Genomic DNA, 15,980 nt, shown 5'->3' on the forward strand with positions numbered 1-15,980 from the left:
CCTGGAGGCGATGATGGACGAGTGGGGGGAGTGGAGTCTAGTTTGACCCCCAGGGTCCAGGTGCTGCTCCAGGCCGCCCCCCAGGCTGCCAGAGACCCCAGGCCCATCTCCCACAGCGTGCTGCATGGGGCCACTTGTGGTGCCCTTGTCCCTGAGGCGCCTCCCCTGTGAGCCTCTCTGGGACAGACCCTGTGGTGTGAGGGTTGAAGGTGTTGACCCCTTGCTGCCTTGCATCCCTGCCCTGCAGTGTGATGGGGTTCTTCTCCCTGGGGTGCCTGTGCCCCCAGCTCAGGGGAACGTCCTGGGCACCAGATGGGAAGAGTGTAGAGCGGGGGAGGGGTGGGCCGGGGGTGGGCCAGGCAGTGACGTCGGTGGACAAGGGCCTCATAAGCTGCGGCCTCCCTGTGGCTGCAGCAGGACCGGGCTGGACGGGAGTGCGCGAGACCGAGGGACGCTGCTCTCGGACAGGAGCAGGTTGGTGACTCATCTGGGGGCCGGGGCCACCGGGGATGTGCCCAGGTCTGTGATCTGAGGATGACCTTGACCTCCTAGAAAGGTTAGGGGGGAGTGGAGCTCCTGGGGAGGGGGCAGCAGGACCAGAGGCACAGTCAGGGTGGGGCTGGGGTCTGACCCCCGGGCCACGGGGCATAGAGGAGTCCTGCTCCCAGCACTGGCCTCCGTGTCCCTGGAAGGGGTCTCACCGGGTTTCTGGGGAGAGGAGGGGTCTGGCTTCAGAATGTGAATCAGGAGGGCCAAGGACCTGGGGTGCCCAGAGAGCCCCTCCACAGCCCTGAGGACCCCCACAACCTTGGCTGCCCTGGGGGTGGCCGGGGCCCTGAGAGCCTGTGCTGCATGTCCCTTCTGCTGTCAGCAGAGGCGCAGAGGCCCTGAGGTCCCAACCCCGCTTCAGGGCTTCTCCCCGCCCCCTCGCTGGTAGGCCGGCTCTGGGGCCAGCAGAGGGGAGGCACGCTGGGGGTCCTGCTCAAACTGGAGTCCCAGTCCCTGCCTCGGTTTCCTCCCCAGACCCCCAGCCCTGACAGTGGCCACCGTAGTCTGGTCTAATGACAAGTGACCAGAGCAGCAACCAGGGCCCCTTGTTGTCCCATAGAGAACGTCCCAGGGCACGACGCAGAAACTGACTGGGCTGCCCTGTCTCAGGGGGGCAGGAGGGCAGCTGACCTCTCAATCCAGGAAGCTCCTGCCCAGGTGGACAGCAGGGCTGGTGGCTGCAGGCCTTGGGGCATGGGCTGAGCCTCCCTGCCCACAGGGCCACAGGTGAAGACGCTCTGGCTTCAAGGTCAGGAGGGGATGGACAGATGGATGGACAAATGGAGGAACCGACGGATGGCTGAGCAGCCTTTCTTCTTCCCACAGGCCACGCACCATGAGTGACTGTGTGCTCCCCTCCCTCGGGGTCGGCCTCTGGCTGTTGCTGGGGGCTGCCATGGGACTTGGCCAGGGTCAAGGTAAGGACACGGGCAGGGGGCTTCCTGGGACTGTGGACCCCACCAGACACCCACCTGCCCGCCCAGCCCTCCACCCCAGCTGACCCGCAGGGCGCTCCTGCTCGGGGCGGAGGCCCTGCAGTGGGACTGGCTTCCCTCTGTCCTGAGTCCCTGGCAGGGACAGGCTCTCTGCAAGCAGAGCCAGGAGGCAGGACGGCCCCTCTGCCCACAGCCCCACCCTCAGCTGTGGCTTGACCTTTGGCCTTGCAGTCCTTTCTTTCACTTGGGGCTTTTTTGTGTTTTCTATTTTGTTTTTTAACAGTTATCAACACACTGTGCATTTAATGTCCTCTTACATGTATGTTTTTTTAGAAAGTCATTCCACAAACACGTTTTCAAAGTGAAATTTTCAAACATTAGAATTTAGAGTAAAAAGTGACCCCCACCCCCAAGGAGAGCCCCAAGATGCTGGCTGCCACCATCACCCCAGATCCCCGTACCCCTTGTGCGGTGCACCGCGTCCAGCAAGGGGTGCTTCGATCTGACCACTCCCTCCTGGGTGTCCTTTTGGGGTAACGAGCATTGCAGTGTCGTTTGTAACTCCCCGAACCCGAGGAGGAAGGCTGCTTAGACCGACTCTGGGAGGTGGCGTCCAAGGCTCCGGTCACTCAGGGAGCCTCCTCTGCCCTGCTGGCCGCATCCCTGGCGTGCGCCCGGCTCCCATGGGCGACGAGGGTGGGGGACCACGTTTCCTTGCCGGTTCAGCTGTGCTTCGTGGATGCGGCTCAAGCGGCCTCGCGAGGGCGGCAGGGGGCATCACGCAGCCACCAGCCTGGAGCCCAGGGTCTGCCAGCCCCCTCTTCCTGGTGGCCTGTCTTCCTGTTTTTGCTTTTGCAGGCAGGTTGGTGATGGCTGAGTGGGTGGGGCCCTGGGTCCTCAGGGTCACCCAGGGGGCTAAGCCACTAAGGGGCCTCACAGACGCTTGAGTCCAGACAGCACGAGGTCCCCCAGGCTCTGGGTGAGCTGGGGGGGCGGGGGGTGCAGGCTCCACGTCCAGGCTGCCCTTCCCCGAGGGCGGTGGGGGAGGAGCTCCTGGGTGGGTGCCTCCCACTGCCAGCCCCCCGGCTGTCTCCCCAGTGCCCCACCAAGGCCCCGACCTGTGGACCCAGAGGGCGGCCTGGAAAGCCTCCCCCAAGACGTGAGGGGCACAGCGAGACAGAGGCTCTTCATGAGCTGGGCTCCCTGCTCACAAGTGACTTTTCAAAGCCACCACCCCCGAGACATTCCTGCCTTTCAGCCCGTGCTCCAGGGAGCAGAGGCCCATCCGGAGACCGGCTCAGCTGCTTCCAGCTCTGAAGCCCTCATTGTGCCTCTGTGGGCTCCCGCCAGCCCTGTGCTTCCCCTGTGCTCCTGACTTCAGAGGGGCAGCCGGAAGAAGCCTGTCTCTCCCCGTTTTCCAAAAATAGCCATCCCCACCAACGAGCTCCCGGAAGCTTCCCCTGGAGGTCAGGCTGTGCCTGGGGCCCCAGGCCTCCACTGCCCCTTCCTCCTCCCAGGACGGCCAGGGCACCCACCCCAGCGCACCCACCAGAGTGCAGCCCCACACTCAGGGCTCTCCACACCCAGGGCGCCCACCCCAGGGCACCCTACCCTCATGGGCTGTGTAAACCAACCGTGACCTTGGCAGCTGCGATCTGCGGCCGCACAGCTGCTCCTCCCGCTGCCAGACTCAGGCAGGGGAACCCGGGTTGGGAGGCAGCTGCTGTGTTGGCGCAGCGCCTGCGTCTCCGGGGGCAGTTACTGCCGCTCCCAGATGCTGACCTGAGCCTCTCTCTAGGGGATGGGGGGACACCCCTAGGGGCAGGCGGGGGCCTCCTCAGAAGGAGCAGTCTCCCCTCCCTGGAGCTGCCAGGTGGCCCCAGTGCCTCAGAGCCGTCAGAAGCCGGGTCCCCCTTCAGCCCCAGGTGGGGCCTCCTCTTGCCTAGCCCCACCCAAGTGAGCCCTCAGTGGGGCCACAGCCTCCTCAGGTGGTCAGGGCGGGCCCCTCACACCTCTCCCAGCTCTCCACAGCTGGTTGGTGTGGGCCCCAGAGGTCATCCTGGCCACCCTGTCCTGTTTCCCCAGCAAGCGGCCGCCTGAAGCTGGTGGTGCTGCCTGAGGACCGGCTACAGATGACGTGGAGGGAGTCGGAGGGGCGCAGCCTTGGCTTCCTGGTGCGGGTGAAGCCCATGGCAGGTAGGACCTGCGCCTCCCCTCCGTGCGGACCACAGTGACAGCGGTCACCATAGGCGCTGCAGTGGCCGGCTCCTCTGTGAGTCTGCCCTCCCTCCTGTCCATCTGCCCTGCTAACTCGGGGAAATCATGGCAGGAGGACAGGTCCTAGGGAGTCCCCATAGCTGTGTCCCCACACCTGGCACACGCAGGGGCATTCGGTCAAGGACCCTCCTCCAGCTTAGAGCTGTCAGGACTCTGCCAGCTCAAGCGGCCCATGTCTTATAGGACGGTGGCGGAGACGCCTGGTGGCTCAGCACAGACCTCCAGACAGGGTGAGGGCTGCGAGTATTAAACCCTTTCCAAAACTGAGGTGTGACACCTGCAGGCGAGTCCCCAGTCACGGGCGTGTGGCTGCCGCGTTGGCCAGATGCACGATGCGAACCTGCGCTCAGTCCCTGCGGGGAGAGGCCCCGCCGGGCTCACTGGCGCTGCCCCGAGAAGACCCCCAGCCTGACCTGGCTGTGGTTTCCCTAGTATTTTAGCTAAGCCACCTTTGTTTATTTTTCCTGTCTTTTATATCGTTACTGATGTTTTGCGTGTGTATCTACTTACCCATCAACTGCTGAGAGAAGTATTTTAAATCCCCGGCGTGACTGCAGATACGCCTTCCTCGTGCGTCTCACTAATCGGTTTACGTGTCGAAGCTCTGTTATTAGGTGCATACAAATGTAGAACGGTCGTGCCTTCCTAGTAGACGGAACCTCTTCTGTGACAAAGTACTCCTCATTACCTCCCTGCGGCCATTTTTTTTTACGTTCTGCTTTCCGTAAGGTCAGTATTGCTCCACCAGGAAGCGTTTGCTCTGGATGCCGTGCTCCGTTCCTCTCCTTGACCTTCCTCCAGCCTTTCGCTTCAGACGCTGCTTCTCAGAAGCACAGAATTGCTGTTGTTTTTATCCAGTGATACAGTCTTTCCCTTTTCGTCGAAACATTTCCCCGTTTACATTTAATGACATTTCTGATACATTTGGATTTAAATCTACTATCTTTCTATTTGTTTTGTTTTTGTTCCACTAGTTATAACTTCTTCCTCTCCTGTCTTCTTTGGAACTGAATTTTTCTAGAACAATTTTAAAACATGCGGAAGAAGAGAGTTCGGTGTGATGCAGCCTCGTGCGCCCGGGACTAAGCTCCAACAGCTGCCAGCACGCGGCGGGGCCGCGCTGTGCTTCTCTCCCAGCACCTTCCTTAGGTTGTGTTATCTTGAGCAAGTCCCAGACAGCATATACTTCTGCCTATAAATATTTCAGTATGTTTCTCTAAAAAGGAAGGGATGAAAAATAACTCCAGTACTGCTAGCATGCCTGAAAAATGAAAATACTTCAGGACTATCATTAAATATTCTGTTGTGTTAAAAATCATCCAGCCTGCCAGGTAAATGTCATTTACAATTGACTTCCTTGCACGGGGGTCCCCGCAGGGCCCTCGCACTGTGCCTCACACTGTACTGGTTCCCATGTCTCAGGTAATGTTCCGTCCAGAACAGTGTCCTCTCCCCTCCTTTTCCTCGGCACTTGTTTGTGGAAAAAAAAGATCATTCATCCTGGAGGACTTGCACGTCCTACGTCTTGCTGACGGCATCCCCGTGGTGCCTTTTAGATTGCTTCTGTCCCCCGTTCTGCCCCGTAGATTGGCAGTTAGGTCCCGGAGTTTGATCAGATCCGGGTTTGATTGTATTCTGTGGACAGGAATCGTTTGTGAGTGGTTCCTGTCCCACTGCGCCCTCACTGGAGGTGCACAGTGTCTGTTGCCTCTTTTCTCGTGTGGAGTTACCACGGATTGGCAGCTGTGAGAGGAGTGGGCACTTTCCGCATTCCGTGTCCCCTTTGCTCGTGTGGTGGACAGGGGCCGCAGCACCGCCCTCGGTTTATTAGCACGTAGCATCGTGACAGCTCTGTAGCTTTCCCCGCACAGACGCCGCACAGCGGTGCCCGCCCTGTCTCATGTGTGCTCCTCCGTAACCTACAGCAAATCTCATAAAGCATTTCCATTTTTTCAGTTGCTTGATTTGATGTTAATTCAGACCAGCTCGTGTATTTACCCCTTCGTTGCCCTTTGTTCCTTCCAGTGCCTCTCCTTCTGGGGCTGTCTTCTTTCTGCCTGAAACGTTTCCTTGAGTAAGGGTCTCCTGGCTGCAGGTTCTGTGTTTTGGGGGGATTTGTTTTTTTCCTAAATGTCTGTATTCCACCTTCGTTCTTGAAGGATGTCATTGCTGGGTATAGAATTTTGGTTGGAACTTCCCTTCAGCACCTTGAAGACTCCTTTTATTGTCTTTCGGCTCCTACCGTTTCTCTTGAGAATTCGGTTGCCAGCCCAGTTGCTGCCCCATTAGATGAGATGTCTTGCTTCCTTTTTTCCCTAATCCCTGCTTTTAAGACTTTTCCCTCTGCTGCAGTTTCCAGCACATTTAGTCTGGTGTGCGTGCGCGTGCGGGTCTCTCATCTTGCTTCAGGCCCATTGGACTGCCGGGACCCAGGTCTGACGCCCTGTAGCTCTGGAAACCTCCTTAGCTGATCTCCTCAAGCCATACTTGCTCCTGCTCTCCCCGTCTCCCCGTGGGCTACACGATGGGGGTCTTGTCACTGCATCGGTGCCTCGTACGCCTTCTCCAGTGTTTTCAGTTCCTTTCTCTCTCCAGCCTTCCTTTTTGGTCTCACTCTGAAATGCCTTCCCCTGCTTACCCCCTCATTTGTCTGTAACAAGCTGTTCAGTCATTCTCAGAATTTCTAGCTTCAGCTTTTGTGTTTCTCCATTCTAGAATTCCCATTTGGAAATTTGCACTTGGTTTTTCCACTCCAGAATTTCTTTTTCATTGGTTTGTTTTCATAGTTTGATATCCAAATTCATAGGCTTGGTCATTTTGAAGTCTCGTAACTCCATTATCTGGGAAATCTGCGGGTCCCTTTCTCTTGTCTAAGGTTTCGTTTCTTTTAACTTTCAACCATGCCATCTTGCTCCCTTGTACACCTGGTTATTTGTTGTTGCAGACACTGTGAAAACCTATAGGAATAGTGTATGGCCTCGTATGACATTGTCTTCCTTCAGAAACAATTTGTGGTTGTTTCTGACAGATGACAACCTGGGTCATCTTCACTCCATCTTAGAAGTTAAGATTGTTTGAAGCTGGGGTCCAGTCCCTTCAAGACCCAATCTGTCCTCACGAATCCTAGCTCCTGGGTGTAGCTCTTCAGTGTCTCAACCCAAAGAATTGTGGGGGGGCGGGCATGGGCCAAGGATTCACACCCTCAGAGGGCCCCAGGCCCTTCTTGCCCCTTAAGCCTCCACGCCCGTCAAAGCCGCTGGCCTGGGTCTCTCTCCCAGACACCCTGTCTTCACCTGTTCAGGCTGCTCCAACAAGGGACTACAGGCTGCAGTTGCAACAAGTTGAATGACATTGGCTTCCCGCCGTCCAGGAGGCTGGACGTCCGAGGCCAGGGCTCCAGCGCGGCTGGGTTCTTGGAGGGCTCTCCTCCTGGTTCACAGACCGTGCTCTTCTCGCTCTCTCCTCGTGCGGCAGAAACAGCGAGGGAGCTCTAGGGGGGCCCCTCTTATCAGGGCGCTGGCCCCCTCGTGAGGGCTGCACCCTCATGACCTCGTCCCCTCCCGGGGGCCACCTCCTGACGGGTCGCCTTGGGGGTTAGGATGTCAGCCTGTGAACCTGGGCGGATGCAAATGTTCAGTCCACAGCCCACCCTGGCATGCAAGCGGGCCGGGGGCAGGGATGGCCTCTTTGTTCCGGATCGCCACCCGGTTAGCGCGCTCGGCCTTCAAGGGATTCTGTGGAAAAACGCCACCTAGTTTCCCAACTCTCAGCAAGAGGGGGTGTTGCCGGCGCCAGAGCGGAAGCCCAGCCCGGACCTCGCGTGTCCTCCAGGTGCTGGCCCTGGCGGGTGGGGGCCCGGCTCCTCCAGCCATCGGCCTCTCTCCCTGTGCAGCCTCCATCGTCACAACTTCGTGGTGGCCCCAGGACTGTTGCGCTGGGGCATCTGGAGGGCTCATGGGTGCTCGCAGTGGGTAAATCCCTCCGGGGAGGCTTGGTAAAGGACACACTACTTTGCTGCTGCAGATGCATTCATCCTCAGTTTATTGCCCAGGAGTGCTGCTCCCTCTCATCAGGTCCTAGAGGGAGGAGCAAAGGCCTCTCCCCTTCCTCCCTCCTCTGCCCCGAGGGGAGGAGCTGGGGTGGGGGGAGCCCGGAGGACTTCACCACTCCCCGACAGGCACACACACGTGCACGCAGACTGTCCGGCTCGGCAGCCTTGACAGCTCTCCCCACCCCCACCCCAGGGGACCCAGAGCAGGAGGTGATGCTGACAACCAAGACCCCCAAGGCCACGGTGGGGGGCCTGAGCCCCTCCAAAGGCTACAGCGTGCAAATCTTCGAGCTCACGGGCTCAGGGAACACCCTGCTGGCTCGGAGGGAGTTTGTGAGTAAGTCCGTCCTCTGGGGGTGCACGTGTTTGCACAGAGAAGGGGGCTGAGCTGAGCCCTGGCAGCTCCTCTGGGCTGGGAGCCCCTGGGCCGCGGCTTGAGTCCTGGCAGCCGCCCAGGAGCCAGGACAAGCCCTTGCGGGGTGGGCTGTGGGTGCCGTCTCCAGGCCTCTGTTCCCTCCCTGGGCGGTGGGGTCCTGACAGACCCTCGCATCTCTCTGCAGTCGAAGATTTGAAGAGTAACTCCATGAGCAGGAGCGGCAGGAGGCCAGCGGGGGCAGCCCTGGAGCCCACCCCCTCCCACGTGGGGAGCCTAGACCTGGAACCCTGGTTGGCCTTGGCCCCAAGCCAAGATCTGCCCACATTTGGTGGGTCGAAGTTGGATGAGGGTAAGTCCCTGGGAGGACAGGTGGGCCAGCTTCTCGGGGTTTCTCTCCATGTGGCCAGGAAGTTCTTCCTCCCTCTGACCTCACGCTTTCTTGCTTTACTTAAGCTCACCTCCAGCCTCCTGGGTTCACTAGCCCACTGGGGCAGGCCATCTGCTGGAGGTGTCCCTGGGGCCTCAGTGCCTGGTCCCACCACCCTCACCCCCTTAGGTGTCCCCCAGCTTGGGTGTGGCAGGTGAGAGGTGATGCGGCTGTTACCCATCCCCCCAGGAGTGCCTGGAGAGGGGCAGCACCCACCCAGGAGCCCCACTGGAAAGGCCCCTGCTCAGCCCCCACCAGACCCGGAAGGGCAGAACCACGCCAGGGCCTCAGCTGGAGGGAGAGAGAAGCCAGGTAAGACAGCCAGGGTGCCGGCCTCCGCGGGACTGCGGGCAGGCAGGTGGCATTCCCATGAGGCCCTGCAGGCAGTGCTGTGCCTCCCCCTCCAGAATTGAGATGTCTCCGATTTTGTCTCCCCATCAGATTTGAAATGGAAGAAGGCACCTCCTTCCTTAGACAGGCACATTCCTCCTCAGGTGGGGACCCCCGGTGTCTCCCAGTGGACTTTGGGTCTGCCAGGATGGGCTCCCCTGCAGTGCAGCACCTTAAGGCCAGGGCCTGCCTCCCCGATTAGATGGGGGTCTCACCACACATACCTTACCCAGGAGCTCCAGGTGGGGTCTGACCTGACTCTGGGGCTCAGCCTGGAAGCACCATCTGCAAAACTCAGGGACCCCCAGGTCAAGAGGTGTGGCTTTGTGTCCAAGGAGCTCCTGGTCATCAGGACAGGCCCCCACCCCAGACAGTGAGGCCTCAGCCCAGAGCTGGTAGAATGGACAGCCCCCAGCCCTGCCTGGAGCTGTCCACGGTGCTGACCCCGTCCACCTCGGCCAGCACCCCCTTGGGCAGCCTCTGCCAGCTGGACCTGGGTGTCGGCTGGGTGAGGAAGGTGGACCCCTGCATTGACATCCACACAGTGAACAGCACTGCCCAGGCTGATGGAGGCCAGAGGTGCCAGGGCAACTGGATGACCCACTAGCCATCTTTAGGGGGCTTGGAGGGGCTGAGATGATGGGCTGTGGTTCATGTGGGCTCTTCTGAGTCTGGAGAGACCTTAGGTCCTGTCCCCCAACACTCAGCTGCCCACCTCATTTGAGGCCAGATGCCCCTCCACCCACCGCAGAGAAGGAGCTCCCAGGGGCTGGAGACCGGCCCGGAGCTGTTCCAGGTCCTGTAGCTGCAACAGCCTTGCCCAGCACGTCACCTCCCTTCGCTCCCACCCTAGCTGGTGCCCGGTTCCGCTGCACACCCCCCATGCCCGCGGACATGATCTTCCTGGTGGATGGGTCCTGGAGTATCGGCCACAGTCACTTCCAGCAGGTCAAAGACTTCCTGGCCAGTGTCATCGAGCCCTTTGAAATCGGGCCGGACAAAGTCCAAGTAGGTGGGTCTCAGCCCTGCCCTGTGGCCCACCCAGAGGTGGTCCTCGCAGTTCCCCACCAGCCCCAGCCCCTAGCACAGGCGACGCCTCGGAGAAGGAGTGAGAAGTGGGAGAGGAGATGCAGCCTCTGGGAGCTAAGACTAAGTTCCCCCACCAGCCAGGCAGGGAGGGCTCTCCACGTGCACCGGCAGGACAGCTGGTTTCCGGGGGGACACTGCTGTGTGGAAAATTGGGCTTTGCAAATGTGCCCTCCCTAGTGACCTGGCGAGGCTGTGTGCCAGCAGACCGCGCTGGACCTCCCCTTGCAGCCTGACAGTGCCACTGGGACCCTCCCCTCCCAGGCCTGACTCAGTACAGCGGAGCCCCCTGGACCGAGTGGGACTTGAACACCTTTGGCACCAAGGAGAAGGTCCTGGCGGCCGTCCACAGTCTCCGCTACAGAGGGGGAAACACGTTCACAGGTCTGCCTGGCCCGGCCCTGCCCTGGGGTCCGGGCGGGTCTTTGTCCTCAAGCCCCTCATGGGCTGGCAGTCACCCTCCCTTGCTCCCCTCCCAGATTTGGAAACGGGTGTGAACTGGGCTCAAGCTCTGTATTCATGCCTTCCCTAAGGGCAAGTCCACCCTCATTTATCTCTGGTGAACGTAGGTGCTGGGCAGTCCTGCTGAAACTGAGTGGCTCCTCTGATCGGCAGAGGTTCCTGGGGGGAGCCACCAGTGGTTTGCGGGTGGCCTGCTGAAAGCAGCCCCTCACTGTATCTCTTGGGCAGAACCCTCCCTGTCCCGGTCCTGGGGCCTCGCTGCTCTGGGACCGACGCCGGCTGGTCAAGCAGCAGGTGCAGGCACTGCTCCTGGACCTTGTGGTTCCCATGACAGAAGGAGAGGTGGTGTCCCTGCCCTCCAGGTCCCAGCAGCCTGGAGGGGCCAGGACTGACATGGGGCGAGGGGGCGAGCACGGGGACCACTGGCTGATGGAGACGCCGCAGACAGGCAAGGAGGGCACTTGGAGCCACCCCCACGTTGTTCTCACTGCACCCAAGGCCTGGCTCTGACCCACGTGCTGGAGCAGAACCTGAAGCCCGCAGCAGGTCTCCGTCCAGAGGTGGTCAAGCTGGTGATTCTGGTGACGGATGGCAAGTCCCAGGATGACGCCCGCACTGCTGGCCATGTCCTCAAGGGCCTGGGTGTTGACGTCTTTGCTGTGGGTGAGCAGCCCCCGGGCTCCGCGGGAGTTTGCCCAGGAGGTGGCTTTGGGGTGTGGGTCTTGTGGCCTCTGAGCCTCAGCCTCGGCCTTGGGTCTTCAAATGGGGAGGGCGAGTCCCTGCCCTGAGGGCCTGATCCCTGGGCTCTGGGAAGGCAGCCCCAGAAGCTGGCCTGGGCAGCATGGCTGTTCCCGATGAGGCAGCCAGTTGGCAGCATCTTCTGTAGATGTCTCCGCACCCCACCCATCCACATGGGCCCCCCTCTCTGCACCGTAGGTGCCCAGCACCCCTCAGGGGCCTCATGCTACTCCCTTTACCGGTCAGTTGTTAACTCTATCCCTTGAGAAGGGAACTCCAGACTCGAGGGCGGGGATTCCTGGGAGCAGAGACCCTCCCCAGTGCCCCTGTGCTGGGCCCCCAGGAAAACACACTGACCTCCCTCCTGGCCCCAAACCCCACAGAGACCCCTGTGGGCATGGCGCAGCCTGCGAGGGGCCTTCAGGGTCGAGCCCACCTTTGCACTTGCCTCTCTCACCAGGACACCGCCAGGCGACCCCGTTCTGGGCCCTGTGGGGCCTGGGGTCTGTGGCTTGGGAAGGAGCCCTGGCCCACTGGATGGCCGGGCAGGGTCCAGCGATCCCACTGCCCCCCGGATAAGGGCGCTGAGTGGGCTCACCCCACCCCCACCCCGTGGCAGGTGTGAAGAACGCCGACGAGGCTGAGCTGAGGCTCCTGGCGTCCCCACCGCTGGACAGCACTGTCCACAGTGTGCAGGACTTTCCCCAGCTTTGCACGCTGGCTGGCCTGCTCAGCCGGCTGATCTGCCAGAAGATCCAGGGCAGGAGCCTGCGCAGGGGGTCCGGTGAGCGCGGGGGCTCAGGTGAGCGGGAGGGTGGTGACGCTGGGGCAGGGTCACCCCCACTGGCTGCAGCCGCCCGGGCCCTGCCAGGCTGCTTGGGGCAGAGGGACGGGGGACTGCAGCTCCAGTAAGGAACTCCCTGAGCCCTCCTGCTGGCTCTCCCATCTCTCACCACCCAGGGACAACTGCCCTTCCTGGAAGTGGCTGCCAGAGGGAGCAGGCAGAGCCACAGTGCCTGCTGCCCACTGGGGGCCTTGCCAATACCTCCCCTCCCACAGTTACACCAGCAGCAGCCACTCTGGCCCTGGACCCCCTTTCCACTCCCACCAGCCTGGTCCTGACCCAGGTGACCTCCTCCAGCGTCCACCTGTCCTGGACCCCAGCCCCACAGCCACCCCTCAAGTATCTGATTGTGTGGCAGCCTTCCAAGGGCGGCACCCCAAGGGAGGTGAGAGGTGGCCCTGCACAGACAGGGCTGGAGTGAGGCCCACACGTGACAAAGCCAATGTGGAGGAGGAAGGGGGGCTACCAAACTGGCTCCATGAGCCCCCAGATGGTGGGAGTGGGGTGAGTGCTCACGCCTGTGTCATGCCTGTGTCCAGGAGGAGCCAGGGACACAGCCCTGCAGGGAGCGAGGACTGACCCAGCCCTGCCCGAGCCTGCACCCCTGCACCCCTCCCTGCCCACCCACCGCGACTCCTGTTCTAGGTGGTGGTGGAGGGGCCCGCCTTGTCCACAGAGCTGCACAACCTGACCTCCAGCACAGAGTACCTGGTCTCCGTGCTCCCTGTCTACAAGGCCGGAGTCGGCGAGGGCCTGCAGGGCCTGGTGACCACAGGTGGGGAGGAACAGACCCGGGCTCAGCCGTGCCCCCTACTACAGCCTCCCTCGGAGCCTGGCACCAGCAAGGGCGGTCTTAACCCCGGGGTGGGGGCACCACTCCCTGCTTGCTGCGTGACCGAGGCTGAGTCACTGTGCCTCTCTGACCCTCTGTCTCCTCTTCTGAGCACAAGTGATGTCGTTTTTGTCATCATCCCAACCACAGCTGGGACCCATCACTGTTGCTTCTCACACTGTTGGTGGAGCTTCCGCCCGGCCCGGTCTGCAGGCGCCCAGGGGACTGCCATGAGCCCCACCGCCCCCCACTTAGCAGCTTTACTGAGACACACAGCCCACAGCTCACCCGTTTAAAGTGTCCGAGTCAGTGGTTTTCCGTACATTCACAGCATTGTACTCATATCTCCACAGTCCCCTTTGACTTCCGTCACCTTAAACAGAAACCCTGCACCCTTCGTGGTCACCCTCGGTCCTCCCCCTCCCCCACAGCCCCTGTCAGCCCCTGAGCTGCTTTCTGTCGCTGGAGACTTGCCACGTCTGGGCCTTCCGAGGAAATGGGATCGTACAGTGTGTGGCCTTCAGTGTCTGGCTTCTCCCCTGCTGTCCAACCCCTAGAGGCCACAGCCCTCCTTCCCACCCTCAGGGCACGTGGCTTAACAGAAACCCACAAGGTGGCCTGTGTGCCCAGAGCTGGGAGCGGGAAGCTGGCCCGGTGCAAACTTGGGACAGGGACTTACAGCATCTGTGGGCACCCTGACCCCCACCCCCGGCTCTGCGTCTGCATCAAGACACACCTGGCCGGTGTTTCCTGAGCTCCTTTGTCCTGCTGGTTCATGGGTCTGCTTTCTGCCTCTCCCCCAGCGCCCCTGCCCCCACCCCGGGCGCTGACCCTTGCTGCAGTGACGCCCAGAACCGTCCGCCTCGCCTGGCAGCCCTCGGCTGGGGCCGCCCAGTACCTGGTGCGCTGCTCGCCCGCCTCCCCCAAGGGTGAGGAGGCGGCGAGAGAGGTGCGAGGCAGAGGGGCTGGGGAGGAGGGAGAGCGGGGCTGGGCAGCCGGGTTGGGGGAGCACAGGGAGGGCCAGCCTGAGTGCCCGTCCCTGCAGGTGCAGGTGGGGCAGCCGGAGGTGCTTCTGGACGGCCTGGACCCGGGCAGGGACTATGACATCTGGGTGCAGAGCCTGCGAGGGGCAGAGACCAGTGAGGCCCAGGGCATCCGCGCCAGGACTCGTGAGTGCCCCGCCCCCGCAGGCTGAGGCCGCGTTCTGGTTCTCCACCCCTGAACCTTCCGCGGGGTGGGGTCCCCCAAGGCCTCTGGTAGCCCCAGCAGCCCTGGCCATCTCCCGCCATTCCCCATATGCCTGGGGAGGTCCCTGAGGCCTCACGTGCTCTGCAGCCACCCTGGGCGCCCCCAGACGCCTGGACTTCTCGGATGTGAGCCACGACTCGGCCCGCGTGTCCTGGGAAGGCATCCAGAGACCTGTGCGCCTGTTCAGGGTCAGCTATGTCTCCAGCAAGGGTGGCCACTCAGGACAGGTGAGAGTGGGCCCTGCTGGGAGCCTGATGTCCTGCAGTGCCGGGGGTGGGGGATGACGTGCCCATGGGGGCCCAGTGCCCCCAGCCTCCCCGCCCCCCACCTTGCATTCAGGGTCAGTGGGTGTGGCTGCACCTCCGCAGGCCCAGCCTCGGCCCAGGGCAGGGGGCATGGGGGCAGGGTGACACCACCCGGCCCTGGTGGGCCTCAGCCTTGGAGGGAGGGTGGGGACAGGCGTGAAGCAAGGAATCGTACAGATACTTGCAGGTGACAGCTGCGACAGGCGTGCGGGGGCGCATGGCGTCGTGAGAGCTGAAAATGCCAGCTTGTGGGGCTGAGAGTGGGCTGGCAGGTGGCCACGTGGCAGTCCAGGCCAGCAGGTCCCAGGCCTGGGTCTCCCTCTGGCAGGGGCTGCCCCGCCCCAGCTGCCCGTGTCCCTAACCCCTTGCAGACGGAGGTCCCTGGGAACGCCACCTGGGCCACTCTGGGCCCCCTCTCCTCCTCCACCACCTACACAGTCCGTGTCACCTGCCTCTACCCCAGGGGCAGCTCCTCCACACTGACCAGCCACCTGACCACACGTGAGTGGCAGAGGTGGGGATGGGGTCTCCAGGCCACCTCCCTCCACTTCCACAGACATTTCAAATCAACACTTATGCTTGGTGTCTGCTCTGCGTAGGGCTGAGCCAGGTACCCTGACGGGTGCGACTGTCGGGTGCAGGGTCCCCAGGGCACCTCCGGGGAGCAGGGCCAGTGCCCACCTGGCAGCCTGTCCTGGGAAAGGGGGACGTGGGCAAGGCCTCGTGGGGACAGGCGGCCTCCCTTGCCTCCTCCCTCTTCCAGGGAAAGTCCCCAGCCCGAGCCAGCTGTCGGTGACCAAGCTCCCTGGGGACAAAGTCCGGCTGGAGTGGGCGGCCGCAGCGGCATCTGGCGTGCTGGTCTACCAGATCAAGTGGACGCCCCTGGGAGATGGGAAGGCCCATGAGGTGTGGGGGGAAACCCTCCCCCACCAGCTCAGACCCCAGTGCTGCACCCGTGGGACATCTGCCCGCCCCTGGCCTGTGGGCCAGGCCCCAATGTGAGGACCAGTCCCCCAGGGTGGACCCCTGGTCTCTCCTCTCCACAGATCTCTGTCCCAGGGAACCTGGCCACGGCCGTCCTGCCTGGCCTGGGGAGGCACTTGGAGTATGAGATCACCCTCCTGGCCTACTACAGGGACGGGGCCCACAGCGACCCTGTGTCCCTCCGCTACAGCCCCCGTAAGTGACCCCTGCTCTGCTGAGATCCCCTGCCCTGTGGGCCCACGACCGCCGACAGGCAGTTCCCCAGTCCCTGATCCTGTGGCCTTACTGAGCCCTCCAGACAGCCATACCTGGAGTGGCCGAGGGTCCAAGTCACCAGAGGTGACGCAGGGCCCAAGACAGTCCCAGAGCTGGCGTGGTGGCCCTGCCTGTGCCAAGGCCACGGGGCAGCATGGTGTGGCTGGCATGGCAGGGGCTGTGGAGTGGGAGGGTGGTGGGTGAGGTGTAGAGCAGTGGGG

The 15,980-nt window shown here is 62.0% G+C and overlaps 1 protein-coding gene across 1 annotated transcript in view; it reads left to right on the top strand.

Moving 5' to 3' along the window:
• Window positions 1-418: 418 nt before the first annotated feature.
• The window catches only part of COL20A1 (collagen type XX alpha 1 chain), a 28,514-nt gene continuing 12,952 nt past the window's right edge, over window positions 419-15,980 (top strand). Inside the window, exons 1-18 of the mRNA XM_032461570.1 lie at window positions 419-474; window positions 1,375-1,466; window positions 3,570-3,680; window positions 8,006-8,149; window positions 8,373-8,537; window positions 8,805-8,927; window positions 9,859-10,017; window positions 10,356-10,475; window positions 11,052-11,216; window positions 11,911-12,093; window positions 12,351-12,520; window positions 12,781-12,910; window positions 13,771-13,916; window positions 14,013-14,136; window positions 14,303-14,442; window positions 14,892-15,021; window positions 15,284-15,426; window positions 15,567-15,699. Of these exons, the coding sequence (XP_032317461.1) occupies window positions 1,385-1,466; window positions 3,570-3,680; window positions 8,006-8,149; window positions 8,373-8,537; window positions 8,805-8,927; window positions 9,859-10,017; window positions 10,356-10,475; window positions 11,052-11,216; window positions 11,911-12,093; window positions 12,351-12,520; window positions 12,781-12,910; window positions 13,771-13,916; window positions 14,013-14,136; window positions 14,303-14,442; window positions 14,892-15,021; window positions 15,284-15,426; window positions 15,567-15,699 (2,368 nt within the window). The 5' untranslated portion in view covers window positions 419-474; window positions 1,375-1,384. The remainder of the gene's footprint in view (window positions 475-1,374; window positions 1,467-3,569; window positions 3,681-8,005; window positions 8,150-8,372; window positions 8,538-8,804; window positions 8,928-9,858; window positions 10,018-10,355; window positions 10,476-11,051; window positions 11,217-11,910; window positions 12,094-12,350; window positions 12,521-12,780; window positions 12,911-13,770; window positions 13,917-14,012; window positions 14,137-14,302; window positions 14,443-14,891; window positions 15,022-15,283; window positions 15,427-15,566; window positions 15,700-15,980) is intronic.

The sequence above is a fragment of the Camelus ferus genome, chromosome 19 (genome assembly GCF_009834535.1).
Source record: "Camelus ferus isolate YT-003-E chromosome 19, BCGSAC_Cfer_1.0, whole genome shotgun sequence".
Classification (NCBI taxonomy): Eukaryota; Metazoa; Chordata; class Mammalia; order Artiodactyla; family Camelidae; genus Camelus; species Camelus ferus.